This window comes from Ascaphus truei, chromosome 3, assembly GCF_040206685.1.
Source record: "Ascaphus truei isolate aAscTru1 chromosome 3, aAscTru1.hap1, whole genome shotgun sequence".
NCBI classification, from domain to species: Eukaryota; Metazoa; Chordata; class Amphibia; order Anura; family Ascaphidae; genus Ascaphus; species Ascaphus truei.
In genome coordinates this window covers 412,614,401-412,632,112 of record NC_134485.1, presented here as the reverse complement: position 1 = coordinate 412,632,112, position 17,712 = coordinate 412,614,401, and the positions used below count along the sequence as shown (strand labels likewise).

Below are 17,712 nucleotides of genomic sequence, written 5' to 3'. Positions count from 1 at the left end.
GGAGCTTTCATAGATTTTTGGATAAAGTTACAATATCCTTAGAAAATGCAAATGAATAAGAAGTGCCAGGAGGTGTTGCGCCTTTTAGAGCCAATGACCATTATATGTTAAGGGGGTTCACAGAAATTCCAGCTTCAATTGACCCACATCCGTGTGATTGAGTATTGTGTCCCGGGGTCCATGTCATTGTAAAACTGTAGTCCGTTTGTGTTTCCAGGGCTGTTACTAACTGATATACTGGGGTTAACTATGATATACTGGGATTAGCGTCGGAACACCATGACTGGACCAGTGTTTGGTAATGACATGGATTAAGGTTGACAGTTTTTAATTGGGTTCTGGACCAAAGTATGGCATTTCAATGGAAAGGTACTACAGTATCTTGGATGAGTGAGATGAAAATGATGATAATAATAAAACACAGACTCCAAATTAACGAGAGCTACAGGAAAATCGGTTGACATATCTGGGTAAAATGTGGGTGATTATTGCCTGAAAACGCTTAAAAGTGTATTGCAATACACCTACTATATGTATCCATGCTTCTGTGCATGGTTTGGCATTTTTGTGTGTTGTGTTAACTTGTGTACTGAGTGTACATCAGTGTCTTTCTGTGTGTCGCTGGGTTTAGAGAGAATAATGTGCTGGCAACAGTGGTTCATCAGCTATAAATGCCAGAGGTCAGCAGGTCATTGGCAGTGAAGGGGTTAGTTTGTGCTTACACATTTTTGCTCTGTCTTACTCCTATGAAATATACAATATACATAGTTGCATGGTGCCACCATAATTCACACTTTGTCTTAGCGCCAGTGGTATCCAGCAATAAAGTGATGGGTCTCAAAACAGGGCTTCCCAATTCAGAGGCCAGTTAATTAACCCCTTTTCTGATTGAAGGACAGTATATCATTGCGCAGCAGTAATTGTGTTTACTACAACATTAAGAATATCTGTCCAATATCTTAAGGGATAATATAAGCTTAGAATTTGTTCCACCCTCAATGTAAATTCCAAGCCTCCAGCTTTTGATAGCGATTTGTTTGAACAGAGTGAATCAGCTGGTTTGCAAATCGGTGAACCTTGGAGGAATAACCCAACTGTGTATATATGTGTGTGCTTGTTTAGTATTTTGTCAGCCTCTAAAGGTTTCTGGATCATGCTGCTGACTGCAGGGAGCCAGAAACCAGATGTAATTAACAGATGTGTTCAGGCTGTGTTTTGGAAGGACTGTTGTTTACGATCACAGGGTTCATTTTGACTTGTAACTCCTTCCTACTGGAGGGGGCTAGACGTCGTAACCCCTTTTGAAATGAAAAACTCACACTTAAGATGTTTTGCTATCTGGTTCATTTGCTTAAGTAATTAACCATAACTTATATAAGTTATGGTGAGTGTAAAAATGACAAAAAAACCTCCATCGTAAAGTGTGCACCAAATAAAAATACCACTTGTGAGCACATTGACATGTCGCAGACAGATCGGCAGCCTGCCTTTCCCCATTATCTCTTAGGCTGCGGCTATAGTGCGCGCGTGACAGGCGGAGGCGCGCTTGTCGCATCAGCTATCTGTGGGAGGCGTGGCCGTGACGTCATCCGGCTTGGTTCGCCCTGGTTAGCTCAAACAGCAACATGACGGGGCCGTTGCACGAACAAAACGAGCATCGCGCGCGGCAAGGCCGGACTGATTAACTTACATGAATTTGTTAGTGCACGCGACGGCGTGCGCGGCACGATGTCCAATGCTTTGGCATACATTGCTTCCAGGGATTCTGGGAAATGACATGCAAATGAGCACACAGTGTCACCTTTTGCTTCATGTCCATTTTAACATGGACTCCTTCAAGCTTATGCCGGCCATATTACACAGCTTTTCAGCACATCCCGGGTTAAAGAATTGCATAGCCAGTAAATCTACTTAAGTAATTAAGAAGGAGAGACACCCAGGCAGGAGCCAGCTGGCTAACTCCAGAAGGTCTTCATTGATTTATGAAGCCTGCTAGAGAACAGACCCTATGCAGCAGTTCAATGTGCAATTGGAAAGTGGGTCAATGAAATGTCATTGAAGAGCTTGGCGCATTATGCAGAAGTTTCATATTCAACGTCTGTCATGTTCCTATGTGAATGTGCTCATAAGTTTTCTTTAAAATCACTTTACTCAGGTCCCCTGGGCCTAGTCATCTGTGGGGCTGAAAGAATTTCCGGCTTCTCTACTCCAAAGATCTTTACCTCCTTGAAAGGAGCAGTCCTGCCTCGAGTAAAAGGAAACTAGGGACAGGGGCATGTTTTAATAGGTTAAAGGTAGCGTATGTATGTATGTATGTGTAGCACATGTACCCCCACCCTCTAGGAGATACGTGTTATGTTGCGGCATACCTGTGAGGGTTCAGGAGAGTTGTCTGCGGTGGGGAGGGGACCAGGACAGGCTTTTGATGTCATCTTAGGTTCGCTCTCTGGTGTTCAGTGCCTCCAGCTTCATTAGGGCTGGTCCCTGCTGGCTACTGCAGCGCCCGCTGTGGCGGACGCTGCAGGGACGAGAGCCCTCCCTTGAATGGCGCCGGGCCCGCTGCGAGGGGGGGCCGCAGCGCTACGGAGCGCTAAGCCACGCCCCCCGGCGGTTCAGCCAATGAGGGCGAACCTGCCGGGTGACGTCATGGCTGCACCCCCGTCACTCCCTCGCCACGCCCCCCCCCCCCTGGTCTTTTACCGGGGAATCGGCTGCACGCGCCGCCAGTCTCGCGGGCGCGCGTGCAGCGGAGGTACTGGGGCCTCAGCCTTAGGCTCTAGGAATCCCAGAGGCAGTCCCATCTGAAGCACATTTCCTACACCCAGGTCCACTGACTCGAATCCAGGCGGGTGTAAAAAGTAACCAGGGATTCTTTATTGAGCATTCACTGCAGATCTCTCACAGCGGTGCATAGGTCTCAGAGTATTCCAGGCTTCTGGGTGGTGCTTGCTCTTTGAGTCTGGAGCTGTCAGATGTTGTATAGCCAGTCAGCCATGAGGCCTGACTGGCCTCTCTCACTCCTAGCGGGGTGGAGAGGCTCTTACTCACACTCCTTAGGAAGGAGGGGAACCAACTGACTAAATTTGGCACTGCCTCTCTGAGGAACCAGAAGGGGAGGGCTCAAGGTCTGTACCTATACCTAATAGGCTATACATTGGCCATTAGTCACCACCACACTTCTGTCACTCACAGAGGAGCATGAGGGGGGTCAAAAGCCCACAGGATGGCCTGTCACGGCCTAGACTGCTAAGGACTTACGTGACAGCGGGAAAAGAGAGGTAAAATAGACTAACCATGTTACGTATGTATATATGTCTTTATATAGCACCCACCGGTGTACTTGGCACTTTACAAGAGACAGAGACAGTTCAGGGATTTATAATACAATAAGTGCAACAAATAAGATCAGAGAATAGGAAAGGAAATCCCTGACCCGGAGAGCTTACAATCGAAATCCAATGTGGTACTACAAGTGACCGCCACAGTGCCACTACTTTTTATTTTTTATCTACAATTTCCACTTTCTCTCGGCTCTTTCTTTTAGAAAACCCGCTACCCTTATTTTTTACAACACAAATATTGTTCAAGCCTTTTTCAAATACAGCCAAAACAGCGCGTTGCCCTAAGCTGATATATAATAAGTCAGGGGTGAGCAAACTTTTTATGCCGAGCCCCCCTTTTTATCCATGAACTTTCTCGGGGCCCCCCTGCCTGATGTAATCAAAATCACATTAAAAAAACCTTTATTAAACGCTATACAATGTAAATACAAATGTCTAAGGCCGCGCATATAGTGCCTGCGACGGCGACGCTAGCGAAAGTTGTATTTCGCTTTGCGGCGGCATAGGCGACCAGGCCATTGATTGGTTCAGGCGACAGCCCCTGAAAAATCAAATATTGCCGGCTTAAATAAATTGCGTCGCAACGTCACGCTTACTATAAGCGCAAGCGGCGGCGACAATGCATTTGTTTTAGGGCGACGTCGCGTCGCCGGCACTATAAGCGCAGCCTAAATACTTACATACTTCAACAGCTCGCTCTTGCAAAATTAGGCTGCGTCCACGCTGCCGCTGAAAGCGGTGACATCACCAACTCTCCAAGCATGAGCACAGGGTGTCCTGCATCATTTTGCAAGCACGAGCGGGGAAGTGTTTACACTTTTTTTTAAATTATTTCTGTACATTCATAGTATGATAGATATAGTGGCAGCCGACCCTCTCACTTGCAGAGGATCGCAGCGAAGCAGGTTGCCAGCGGAGGAGAGCAGAAACACAGCGCTATTGTAGGGCAGACACCGGAAGGAGTGTTTGACATCACAGCGCTGGGGCGTGCTCCTCCCCCGTACCTCCGAGTCACGTGGCCGCCACCTGCACTATTCTGTTTGGCCGCCCGCGCGCGCACATCTTTTTTGCCGGCACACACAGGTTTTGCCGCAAGCACCCCGCCTAAATAATCTTGCGCCCGGGGCGCCCCTCCTCTCCCCCCCCTCAGTTGTGCACCGCTGCATTCAATCACAACACCCACACACACAATCACAACACACACAACCAACACTCAATCACAACACACACAGCACACACTCAATCACAACACACACAGTCAGTCACAGCACACACAACCAACAGTCACATAATCACAATCACAACACCCACACACACTCAATCACAACCAACACACACACTGCAGTCCCTATATACACACACACATATATTATATATATATATATATATATATATATATATATATATATATATATATATATATATATATATATATATATATATATATATATATATATATATATATATATATATATATATATATATATATATATATATATATAATCTATACACACACCACACACACACACACACACACACACACACACACACACACACACACACACACACACACACACACACACACACACACTGGGTGGGGGGAGGGAGTAACTAAGCCTGCTCAGGTCCCCCCATGTGCTGCAGAAAACGGGCGGGTATCAGACAGGAGGAGGAGGGCTTGTCTGTGTGCAGGGAAGGCACCGCAGCAAGGCCCCGCCCCCTCTTCAGGCAGACACAGCAGGGAACTGGAAGCAGCCTCAGCAACGGAGCTTCTGGCCGCCCGTGCACAGCTCTGCCCGCCCCCAGGTTTCCCCGCACGCAGCCCGCGCCCCCCCTACATAATCTTGCGCCCCCCAGTTTGCGCACCGCTGTAAAATAAGTGATACTTTTCCTGTATCTTGTGAAATATAACTATGTAAGGCAGTTACTTTTCAGATTTATTGAATCCTTCTAGAGAAGCCAGTTACATTTAGTTGTTTCAAATAAATAAACCCTACAACTTGAAGCGATCCTTTATTGTGCAATACGTATTTTTTTTATTTAACTTTTTTTGCCAATCTAATCGGTTTCGTTAAAAATAATTATAATTTTGTTTCTCCAGCTTTTATGCACTGCTGATCGTCTTTTAATGAATCCTCCTCCTTCCTCACATTTGGATATTGACAGTACGATTCACCAATGGACCAATTTTACGGTGTATATTAGAAGGGTTTGCATCGGATCTTATCTTATGAGATTAGGTGGTGATTACATGTAGCCCTTTTTCTGACGCTCCCCAAAGAGACTACTGGTCACTGTACACAACCTGTGGCTCCAGGAGATCTGAGCCTCCGCTAGCTGGGAGCCTGGGGTGACACTTATAGCGCAGCGCCTCCACTTACCCAGGATCCCCGTGATGTGAGTTTGCCCTGGGCAAGAAATACAATAACACACATATGAATGCAACCAGTTTTACTGTAATAATGCACGGTAACCTTATCACTCTATAATGCAACGTAGCAATAACACATAACATATACACTTATACTCTAACGCTCGTATAACCTTAGTGGCTCGGCCACTCTCATCAGGAGCAACGTCTCCGTCCCCTCACCGCGTGCCCCACACACCGTGTCCATGTATAGTACTATTGGTATATGCTCAGTTCTTTAGCCACTCGCTCAGTGTCCCTAAAGAGTTACGCCTAAGGCGGGATCAGCGCCTGTTGACCGGTGTTGGTGCACTTGATGTAATAATACCTTCCGGTCACGGCGGTGACCGGCAACAACTTCACAAAGGGTCAGACGCCTCCAACATGTAGCCTCCAGATATCACGGTGTCTAGCCGTCTGGTCCCAGATGACTGCAACCGCCGCAACTCTGTGCTTTGTCCCTAACTGGTACTCAGTAAGGGTGATGCTCGCTACCACTATAGGCCGTCCCTGCAGCACAGCAACCTATGGTGACTTCAGGGAATACTCCTAGGGCCTGCGGGGTAGAACTGTCCTATGCAGGCAGGTCACTGACCCCCTGCACCCACACTACCTCTCCCTTCACCTCCCGGATCCCCTCTAACTAACTTCTCCCTAATACCTGCAGTCACCCACTGCACTAACTGTACCTGCAGCAACCCACTGCACTATCTGTACCTGCAGCAACCGCACTGCACTCACACTCTGCCTGCAGCTGCACTGCACTCAGCCCTGTGTCCTTCTTGTCAGCGCTCACAGCACTGACAGCCGTGACACTGACAAGACTGCACACACACTACCTAAGGGCAGGGTCCCTAACCTAGGGGCCGTCCCTCAGTACCTACCCACTACCCTAACAGGGATTGGGGCCTGCCTGGGACTTGGGGATCTACCTTACCTGGTGTAGGAGCCACTTGCTCCCTACACCCTGCCTCCCCCTTCCTGCTCCCAGCTTCAACTGCCAAACGTGGTCCCCGCAACTTTGTAGCCTTCCTCCACAGGAGAAGCTGCAAAACCCTATTTGCTGGCTGGCTGCACGTGATGTGGGTGAAAGGGCAATCCCCAGAGGCTGCTGGGAATTGTAGTCCTCTCAGGACCTCTTTAGCATTGGGACCGCGTGCGCTACCCTTACTGCGCCTGCGCGATCCTGTAATGGCTACCACGGTGGTTCTACGCATGTGCGACCTCACGCCAACCTTAACATTGCCGCCGGCACTCTTGGCACTGTACAACTCGTGCGCGACTACACTGCGCAACCGCGAGCAGACACAATGGCGGCCTCCGCTAGCCGGGTGCGCCGCAGAGCCTCGGAGCGCTCCCTGCTCCGGCCCCCACCTTCTCGGCGTGCCAGCGAGTCCGTCGCTGCCTCCGGCGGCACCCGCGACCGCTCGGCGCGCAGGCAAGGGGGTCTCTGAGACTGAAAAGAGACCGGGGCTACATACCAAAAAAACCTCGCAAGCATTTGTTAGTTTGCAGACATTACAATTTGAAACAATTTTTAACCCTTTGTGTGCCCAGCCTTTGTGTAATCCTGGCGTGGCCCAGCGCATGACCGCTGTTGAAAATCGATGCATTACCGCCGGGGGGGGGGGGGGGTGGTTCTTCATTCGGGAAATGGAAGAGACATCCTCTTCCACTTCCCTTCACTGCAGATCGCGTCGTGCATTTCATGGGAACACAGGACACGATCGAAGATGGGGCAGGAGCTCTCTTTGGCCATGTACTAGCCCGGGAGTCGGGAACCTTTGGCTCCCAAGCCGCATGCGGCTCTCTCCGCTGCTACTTGCGGCTATCTGCAGGTTACCAACACCCAGCTGCTGTCTCTCCCTCACTATCCTGCCGGCAAACCTAAGCTGGCCTGATCCGCAGAGGTGGCCTGCTGGAAGGTGTCCGCGGAGGTAGCTTGCTGTAGACTGGTAGAAGGGAGGTTCCCCTGACAGGCACCTCCATGGGCACCTTTCAGCAGGCAGCTCGGCAGGCCCCCTCTACAACTTTTGGACAGGACCCCTCACACATCCAGGAAAGCCGGTAGGCAGTAGCACACTCAATCCTTTCTTCCAATATCCCTGTCCCCTCTCCCTGTCCCCTCCCCATTTCCGATGATGGCCACTAGAAGCATGTATATAACTGTTCACATTGACCTCCTTGAAATGTGTTTTTGTGTGAATCTTATCTCCTAACCGTGTAAACAATACCAAATCCAGAAAATTAATGCGTGCGAGGTGGATTTCAAAAGTGAACTTCAACCCCATATCATTAACATTGAATGACTCAAGGATTGAGGTGCGTTCCCCTGCCTCTTCATCCCAGATCAAAATAATATCATCAATGAAACGGCCATAGAAACACCAGGCCCGCCCCCAGCCCAGCATTGGCCCACACATGCCACTTCAGTTCACTTGATAAAGACCACTAGGTCGAAACGTTGTGATGATTCTGGCTTAAAATAAATTAGATTGGTGACAAATCCGTTGTGCTTTGCGTTGCCCCTCTCCATGTACTGCTGGAGTTCCTGCAGGCTTCCACTCACTCGCAGGAGCACCAGTAACGCTATTACTTTCATTTACCAATTTTGTTTGGTGTGCAGCATCTACCTGATCTCTGCAGACCTGACCAGGACATGTGAATGTGCTCACAAGTAATATTTTTATATACTATACGGTGGAGGGTTTTTAGTAACCTTTTCACCCACCATAAAACAAATGGTTGGGGGTAGTGTGTGTGTATGTCTAAATAAAGGGACTTATTATTGTGAGATGTATTTTATTCCCCCACATATTTTGCCGTATGTTAATACTTACACAGTATATACCTATTGCTATTGCTATTGGTGTATATAGTATGTGTTTGTGGGGGTGTAATATTCATGAATGTGTTGCGGCTCTCTGAATATTTTGGAGAAATAATTTTGTTATAAAATGTCCTTCCTTGAGAGGTTGCAGACCCCTGACCTACAGTAGCACAGGAGTGGCCAACTCCAGTCCTCAAGGGCCACCCGAAGGTCTGGTTTTTTAGGATATCCCTGCATCAGCACAGGTGGCTCAGTTGAAGACTGTGCACCCTCTGTGCTGAAGCAGGAATATCCTGAAAACTGGACCTAGTGCAGTGCAGAGGGTGCAGTCTTCAACTGAGCCACCTGTGCTGATGCAGGGATATCCTAAAAACTGGACCTGTTGGTGGCCCTTGACCTAGCCAGGATGTCATGGTGCCCCTGGAGTGACTGTCTTCGGGGCACTTGGTTAAAATACGTTATGTTTTATTAAGGCATCGAACCTGTTAAACATAATTATTCTGAGTTATTTATAACGCACCATCAGATTCCACAGCGCGGTATAATGCGGTGTGATTTTAGCCCTTGCACAATGAGCTTACAATCTAAAAGGATGGTGGGCACACAAGGGGCCCAGTGGTGTGTTTCTGAGAGCTGCCGGCGGTGAAGCTGCCATGTCCTAGACCTGGCTCCAGATAATCCGTTTTATGGAAGAGGCAGGAGAGCGAGAATTAAGGCTACAAGGAGTACAAAACCGAGGCTTCCCTGAAACATGCAACTGCTATTAGTTCTCTTTGCTCCCAGGAGGGATTGCCCATTATAAATGGAAATTCTGTGTGGTTTTTTTTGTGTTAATGTTGTTCTGATGTTCTCTCCTCTGTTGATTTTAGCACAGCTAAGTTGCTGCATGGGACGGCCAGCGGAACTTATTATGCACTCTCTCTGGGATTCACTAAGCTTCGATACGAGGACTTGTACGGCAGTACACGGATTCAGCACCGATGCCCCTTATCGGAGCTTAGCGAATCTTCCCCTCTGGTTAGAATGTTTGGGGGTGAGGGAGATATTACGAGATTTTCAAATACATCAAGGGGGTAACAATAAGATAACACGGTAAAAGTGCAAAGAAGAATGATTTAGCAATGCAGTTAAAGCATGAGGTACGTAGTCACGGGAAAGTGAGTAAATCCATGGAACAGCCTGTCGGCAGAGGTGGTAATGGCTAATACAGTAAAGGAATTAAAAGCTGCTTGGGATAAACACAAGATTTGCTTAATATAGAAATTGCAAGTGATCAAAAGTAGTCCGAGTTTAGTTGTTACATGAATTATGCATTAAAAGCCATTTTGTAAAATTATTTTAAATTCTTTTTCTCTTACTAGTGTATCGTGAAGAATGTTTTCTTCAGTGAAGACTTTTGGGAACCAGCAGTACTATGCTCTGAAGAAGGAATGCCAGAACAAGAAGGTGCTATTTGAGGACCCTTCGTTTCCAGACAACAATGACTCCCTGTTTTACAAGTCCCAGCGGGTCCAAGGAGTGCAGTGGAAACGCCCAAAGGTAAGTTACTCTAAAACAGGACCGTTGCCTTTCCTCTTAATGAGCAAGTAACCTGTATTATAATCGGGTGGAAAAGTCCCGGGCGCCTGGTCGCCCAGGTGCCTACAAATCCACTCCTGGCGCCCGTGTTGCAGGCTGCTGCTTCTCATGTGATCGTCCTTCTGGGAGTTGTAGTTCATCGATCTGTAAATACTGTACTATTGAAGAGGGGCAGTACTACAAGTCCCAAAATGCCATGACATCACACGTGGATTAGCCAATCAGTGTAGAGCAGGGGTGTGCAAACTTCCTGCGCTGCGCCCCCCCCCCCCCCTGCCTGCTCTCTCCCTGTGTCTCGCCCCTCCCCCCTTACCTCAAATGTAGCGTCAAATGACGAGCGGGGTCATGTGATGCCACCTTGCCATGGAGACACGTGGGCTGAAGCCATGCCCCCCCAAAAAGTCTTGTGCGCCCCCCAGTTTGCGTACCCCTTGTGTAGAGTTTTGGTAACCACACTACTCCCTCCCTCACATAGCTGCAGGCCGCCACGGTATGATCTTATCTGCTTTGTTACAATATATTTAATGTGAATTCTAAGACTAAAATACAGCAGCTATTGTGTGTGTGTGTGTGTCTGTGAGTAATAGCGCTGCGGCTGATAACACAGAGTTTGAAGCAAGAGAACCTGGTTCAAATCCCGGTGTCGGCTCCTTGTGACCTTGGACAAGTCACTTTATCTCCCTGTGCCTGAAACACCATAACCCTAGATTGTAAGATCATCTGGCCAAGGACTGTACAAATCCTATGTACAATGCTGCTTACCGCGCACTAAAAAAATAAGTGTGTGTGTATATTCTCAATTTCTCTCTTTCAACATGTAGATATAAATATATATTTGAAGGTACTGTTTACATAAGACAATACTGTACAAACCATAATGTTAGATCCTTTCTTGATATATTAAACATGTTCAGTTTACCTGGCATGAAAACATTAATTTACAGGGATTATTGTGTGCGTGTGAGTGTGTCATCAATCATCTGTTGTCGATCCACTGCTGGATGAAAGCCTCCTCAATAATGTATTGTCTTATTTCTTCCAAATGCCCTCTATCCCATCTTCATTCTCCTTTTGATATAATTCAAAATGTTCCCATCCATAGTTATTTGCCGACCAAGGTAGACTGTCTTTAACTTTTTGTTCTATTCCATTTATTTAATTCTTCGCAGACTTGACACATTTGCTGAACGCCACTTGGGTCTTGTTGATATCCATACAAAGTCCCACATTCTTACTTGCTTCGGCGAGTTCTCCAATATGTTGCTGGAGGTTTTCTGGATGTTGTCGCAAAAATAACAATGTCGCCCACAAAGCGTAGGTGGATAAAATATTCACCGTTGCTTTTTGATTCTTTTGTCTTCCCAATCTAATATTCTGCACAATTCAAGTGTTGCAGTGAAAAGCTTTGGTGACACGGAATCTCCCAGCTTCACTCCTTTATCTTGGTTGCAGTCTAGAGCATTTGGTCGTGACCGTTTTGCCTTGACCAAATCTCCACTGGTGGTTTGCCACAGAAGACCTCGTTGCTGGGAGCCTAATGTAAGTCCCTAACCTTGGTCTTTACCCTAAATCCCCCTAATACTAATGCTACCCTGAACACGTTAACCCCTTTCCCTAAAACCCCTAAAGTTAACCCTTTACCCTAAAACGTAACTTACAGTAGACGTGGATGGCGCCGGAGCGGCTGCACTGGAGGGTCCCTCTGCAGCAAAATACCAGCGCAGACTTGGTCACGGCGGGACGGCCGCAGCCAAATGTCCTATTGCGTCTTGCTTGTAAATGGTGGATGTGGCATTCTCGTAAATGGTGGATGTGGCATTCTCGTAAATGTTCTTTAGAATATCAATGTACGCTTCTTCAGCATTTTGTCTTCTTGGTACATTTAGGACCTCTGAGGTGTAGACAGAATCAAAGGCTTTTTTGTAATTTGCGAATCCTAAAAAGAGTGGTAAAGTGTGTTCATTACTTCGGAAATCACTTCTTGTACGACATGGATGTGGTTCATTGTGTTGTATCCACTGTGAATTCCCGCTTGTTCTCTAGGCTGGGCAAAGTCGAAGGCCTGTTGCATCTGATTAGTGCGTATCATCGCAAACATCTTGTAAGTGATTGGAAGTAGACTGATTGGTCTGTAGTTCTTGAGGTCTTCTTTGTCTCCTTTCTTGTGGATGAGGATAACTACAGTATGACATTATTCAACTGCTCTGGAATGTTCCTGTTCTTCACGCAGCATGTAAAGTGTTTTGCAAGGATTTTTTTCTACTTCCCCAGCTCTTTGAAGATTTCAGTTGTAATTCCATCGTCCCTGGGAGCCTTCCCATTCATCATGGATTTTATTGCTCTTGCCACTTCTTCTGGAAGAATGCATGGTTCATCCCTTGGGGACTTCTTCTCCCTTGTTCTCTGCTGGTTGTGCCCTGTTATCTGTTTATGTATAATTTCATGTAGAAATACTCCACTTTCTTTATGATAAGTGCACAGTCCTTGTATTGTTGACCCATCATCTTGTTTGAGTGCAATGACCTGTTTCTTTCCAACCATAAGTCGCTGATTTGTCTTCTTTAAGCTTTTGTCATATTCAATAGTCTTCCTCCCCATATCACAGTTACAAGAAAATGTATCTCCAGGTATACGTTTGCGGATTGTCTTGCACTTCTCTGCAGATTCAATTCTTATTCTTGCATCTTGGGGTGGCCTAATTTCTTGTAGTTTCCTCATGAATTGTTTTGTCTCATCAGATATGTTCTTTTCCTGTTTTTTTTGCTAGCGATTCCTCCAGTTCTTTTCTGCGCTTTAACAAACGGTTATGAAGAACTCTTGAGGATTGCAGATTAAAGTGTCCTCGTGCGTTTTGAGCATTCTGAAGTGATTTTTTTTCAGTTCCAGTGGAAATTCTGTTCTTGAGCTTGTTCTTTTTCATCAGTTTTCTATTCGGCCTATTCCCATTGTTGTTAAATTGGTTGATTTCATGGTAGAAGTCTTCCACTTCATTGTCGGCATGACTTGATATTGGAGCATACTCTACGATTATTTAAAGCCTGTATCTTTGTCAACTGAATGATTCTGGCTGCTCTTTCTAATGGGCTTTCATACTCCACTATATTGTTTCTCCATCTCCTGTTAATGATGAAGACTACTCCACTTGATTCTTCCATTATCTGTACCTCTATAATAGAAAAGGTGTCCACTTTTGAGCTCGATGAGGCCTTCATCTTTTCTTTTAACTTCGCTAAGGCCAACCACATGCCACTTAATCTTTTCAAGTTAGTCTTCCAGTTCTTGCAGTGCGGCTTCACTGGAGACAATCCAACAGTTGTAGGTACCCAGATTTAGATTTGAATTACAGCTTTTGGTAACCTCCAGGGATTCTTAGAACCCTCTGCCTTCTTCCTGAATGCTGTCAGGCCCAGGGACATTCCAGCCTCTGGTGAATTAGGGCCATTACGTTTGCTGTGTTTCATATTTGGGAGTTGAGGCCTTACTTGCTATGCTGGCCTCATATGCATGTTTGCAAGTATCTTTCACACTTTAGCTGGGTATATTGTTTAAGCTTTAATATTATGGTTAAACCTTCCTGTGCCAGTACAGCAAGGCCTTGCTTCTCGGCGCCCCGCTTTTCGGTGAGACAGCAGTACCGAGAAGGGGACCGCCATGTCAGCACATGCGCAGAATGGGCGGGTCCGAGGTCGCGCATGCGCAGAATGATGGGTTTTCCTGGGTTGCACATGTGTAGGAGGGCGAATTTCCAGTCTGCGCATGCGCACACACCAAAAATGGCTGGTTCCGCTTTCCGGCGATTTTTCGCTTTGCGGCGGGTCATTAGAACAGAACCCGCCGCATGCTCGGGGCCCTCCTGTATACATCTTCCTGAACACCCTTTGCCACCTTCCAGACACTTTGAGGCAGTAAGATAAGGATTTGAGGGAATGATATATCTGTGTAGCAGATATACACAGCCCTTGACGGGGGAGATGCCGTTACAGCCAATCCCTGCCACTATTTTCCCCTTCAAATTCTGGCTTCTAAAAATTCAGGCTGACTCTTCAGTTTTTTTAAAAAATATTTTTGTCCACCCCTGAAAAATGCACAGGACAGAAAGCTGAACGCATTGAAGGCCCAGGTCTCTTCTACATCTGCTAAGAGAGCACTCTGAGAGTTATCTGTTTGTAAGACCACTTCTCTGCACATGTACTGTATGCAGATACTATTCTATATGCACGCAGCCCCTGCCTCTCTGCACATGTATGCCGATACTATCCTATATGCACGCAGTCCCAGCCTCTCTGCACATGTATGCAGATACTATTCTATATGCACGCAGCCCCTGCCTCTCTGCACATGTATGCAGATACTATTCTATATGTACGCAGTCCCAGCCTCTCTGCACATGTATGCCGATACTATCCTATATGTACGCAGTCCCAGCCTCTCTGCACATGTATGCCGATACTATCCTATATGCACGCAGCCCCAGCCTCTCTGCACATGTATGCTGATACTATCCTACATGTACGCAGCCCCAGCCTCTCTGCACATGTATGCTGATACTATCCTATATGTACGCAGCCCCAGCCTCTCTGCACATGTATGCCGATACTATCCTATATGTACGCAGCCCCAGCCTCTCTGCACATGTATGCCGATACTATCCTATATGTACGCAGCCCCAGCCTCTCTGCACATGTATGCCGATACTATCCTATATGTACGCAGTCCCAGCCTCTCTGCACATGTATGCCGATACTATCCTATATGTACGCAGCCCCAGCCTCTGCACATGTATGCCGATACTATCCTATATGTACGCAGTCCCAGCCTCTCTGCACATGTATGCCGATACTATCCTATATGTACCCAGTCCCAGCCTCTCTGCGCATGTATGCTGATACTATCCTATATGCACGCAGTCCCAGCCTCTCTGCACATGTATGCCGATACTATCCTATATGTACGCAGTCCCAGCCTCTCTGCACATGTATGCAGATACTATCCTATATGTACGCAGTCCCAGCCTCTCTGCACATGTATGCTGATACTATCCTACATGCACGCAGTCCCAGCCTCTCTGCACATGTATGCCGATACTATCCTGTATGCACACAGCCCCAGCCTCTCTGCACATGTATGCCGATACTATCCTATATGTACGCAGTCCCAGCCTCTGCACATGTATGCTGATACTATCCTATATGCACACAGTCCCAGCCTCTGCACATGTATGCCGATACTATCCTATATGCACGCAGTTCCTGCCTCTCTGCACATGTATGCCGATACTATCCTATATGCACCCAGCCTCTGCACATGTATGCTGATACTATCCTATATGCACACAGTCCCAGCCTCTGCACATGTATGCCGATACTATCCTATATGCACGCAGTTCCTGCCTCTCTGCACATGTATGCCGATACTATCCTATATGCACCCAGCCTCTCTGCACATGTATGCTGATACTATCCTATATGTACGCAGTCCCAGCCTCTCTGCACATGTATGCCGATACTATCCTATATGCACACAGCCCCAGCCTCTCTGCCCTTGAAAACGTACTGCAATCTGATTCTTTAAAGGTTGAATACTAGATCGCTCAAAACAAACTGTTTTTAACACTGATGAAACAGTAATTATTGTACTTGGGACTGGCTACATTTTATACAGCTACCCATGATAGTTACTGATCCGAACCACTTCAAACACAAATCTTACCTCCGTTACAAACTTTAAATATTTGGGTATGTAGCTATAGTAGACTTAAATCTAACATTTGGTTTGCATATTAACAAATTGACATCCAAAATCTATTCCAAACTGGGTGTAATTTATAGAAATAAATCCTACCTAATCCTATTGGCCAGAAAGTGCATCTCCCAGCAGCAGATCCTAATGCCAATTGTTGACCAAATTCACTTTGGCACACCTGACATTCGTCACAACTCGATATGCCGTTTTTTCTTATGTAACTTCAACACCCACCATTGCTGTATGTTAATTGGACTAGGTTGGCTTTGGCTGAGATAATAGTCCATGCGTTGACGCTCACGCGCGACAAGAAGAGGCAAAATCCCTATGAGGCCGTCCCTAGTGTGTGCGCATAACTGTGCGCGATGGCGAGACCGCGTTTTGAAAAGGCAAAAAATGTTGTCTTTTTCAAGCGACGGGCGCGTCACGTGAGTGGATCAGCCAGTCACTGCCAACCAGCCTGGGGACGCGTCCGTCAAGCCTCCCCAATCGCTGGAAGCTGAATTCATCCATCATTCAGATGAGAGGCGTGCAAGACGGCATGTATGCGCGCCAGCGCGGGCTATAATCTCAGCCTATCCCCTGAGTCCAGATGCAACGTACTGTTCATCTTTCCTGTCTTGTCTTCCAATACTTTATGGACAAGTTATCCAATTATCTGAGTAGGTTTCTCAACCCTACTATACACACTTATCTCCTGAGATCCACCTCCAGAAACCTGCTTCTAGTCTCAAGGTTAAATAAAGAATCTGCTCTCTCTTCCTTCTGTTACCAAACAATTCACCGGAGTCTCTCAAAATCGCCTGCTGGTTCAGGTCCAGGAGATGCCCTGGTTTAGGTCCAGGAGATGACCTGGTTTAGGTCCAGGAGATGCCTTAGTTCAGGACCAGGAGATGCCCTGGTTCCGATTTTATAAGAAAAGTTAAATACAAATTTTGAGGTGGGTGGGCAGGTGGTTTGATTTTAAGAATTGGTGAACATCTTACTAAGCAAAACCTTTTATCTTTGGATTTAATCAAAGGAAAAGTTAGACTTGACTCTTGATGGTATCCATGTAAGTTCTGATTCAATTTGGTACTTTTTTCTTTTTCCGTTGAAGATCACTTTATTTCTCTCGCATCCAGAGCAGAGTAAATCGATACAACGCGCAACTATTGTAATTAAAAGTCTTAAGATGTATTTTGGGAACAAGCCAGAGACCATCTTTTAACTTTATCTGCCCATTAGCAGCGTTGGGAATGCCAAATGCTTCATTAGGAGATGGAAACTGATGCAGAATTGAATTGCCTTTTAGTATGTTAGGTCTGGATTGGCAGCACATATTTCAGACTTGGGTTTCTTAAATGCACGTTGTTAGTTTATGCCAGGGGTGGCCAACTCCAGTCTTCATGGGCCACTAACCGGTCAGGTTTTAAGGATATCCATGCTTCAGCACAGGTGGCTCTGTCAGAATGACTGAGCCACTGATTGGGACAGCTGTGCTGAAACAGGGATATCCCTAATACCTGGCCTGTTAGGACCGGAGCTGGCCATCCCTGGTTTATACCATAAAATATGAAGAGGTCTAGTGGTTTACTGGTCCCAGAAAAGTTGAATATTGTTTACGGGTCAATAGGAAAGTCTGTCTTAGTAGTATAAGAAATGATGGATAGAAATCTTACTGATGCTATGCGCACCGTACCTTACTTTGTGTCTGCTTGTAGCCACATTGCAGAGCCAGTAACTATCCTCTCACTGGTGAAACCCAATAGGACAAAACAGCTGTCTGTGAGAAGGGTTACTGGCCGTGCACTTCGTTAACCCAGGCTGTG

The 17,712-nt window shown here is 46.6% G+C and overlaps 1 protein-coding gene across 1 annotated transcript in view; it reads left to right on the top strand.

Annotated features, from left to right (window-relative positions):
* Positions 1–17,712, top strand: part of CAPN5 (calpain 5) — a 143,349-nt gene that overhangs the window by 51,851 nt on the left and 73,786 nt on the right. The window contains exon 2 of the mRNA XM_075592662.1: positions 9,943–10,120. Within this exon, the coding sequence (XP_075448777.1) occupies positions 9,956–10,120 (165 nt within the window). The 5' untranslated portion in view covers positions 9,943–9,955. The remainder of the gene's footprint in view (positions 1–9,942; positions 10,121–17,712) is intronic.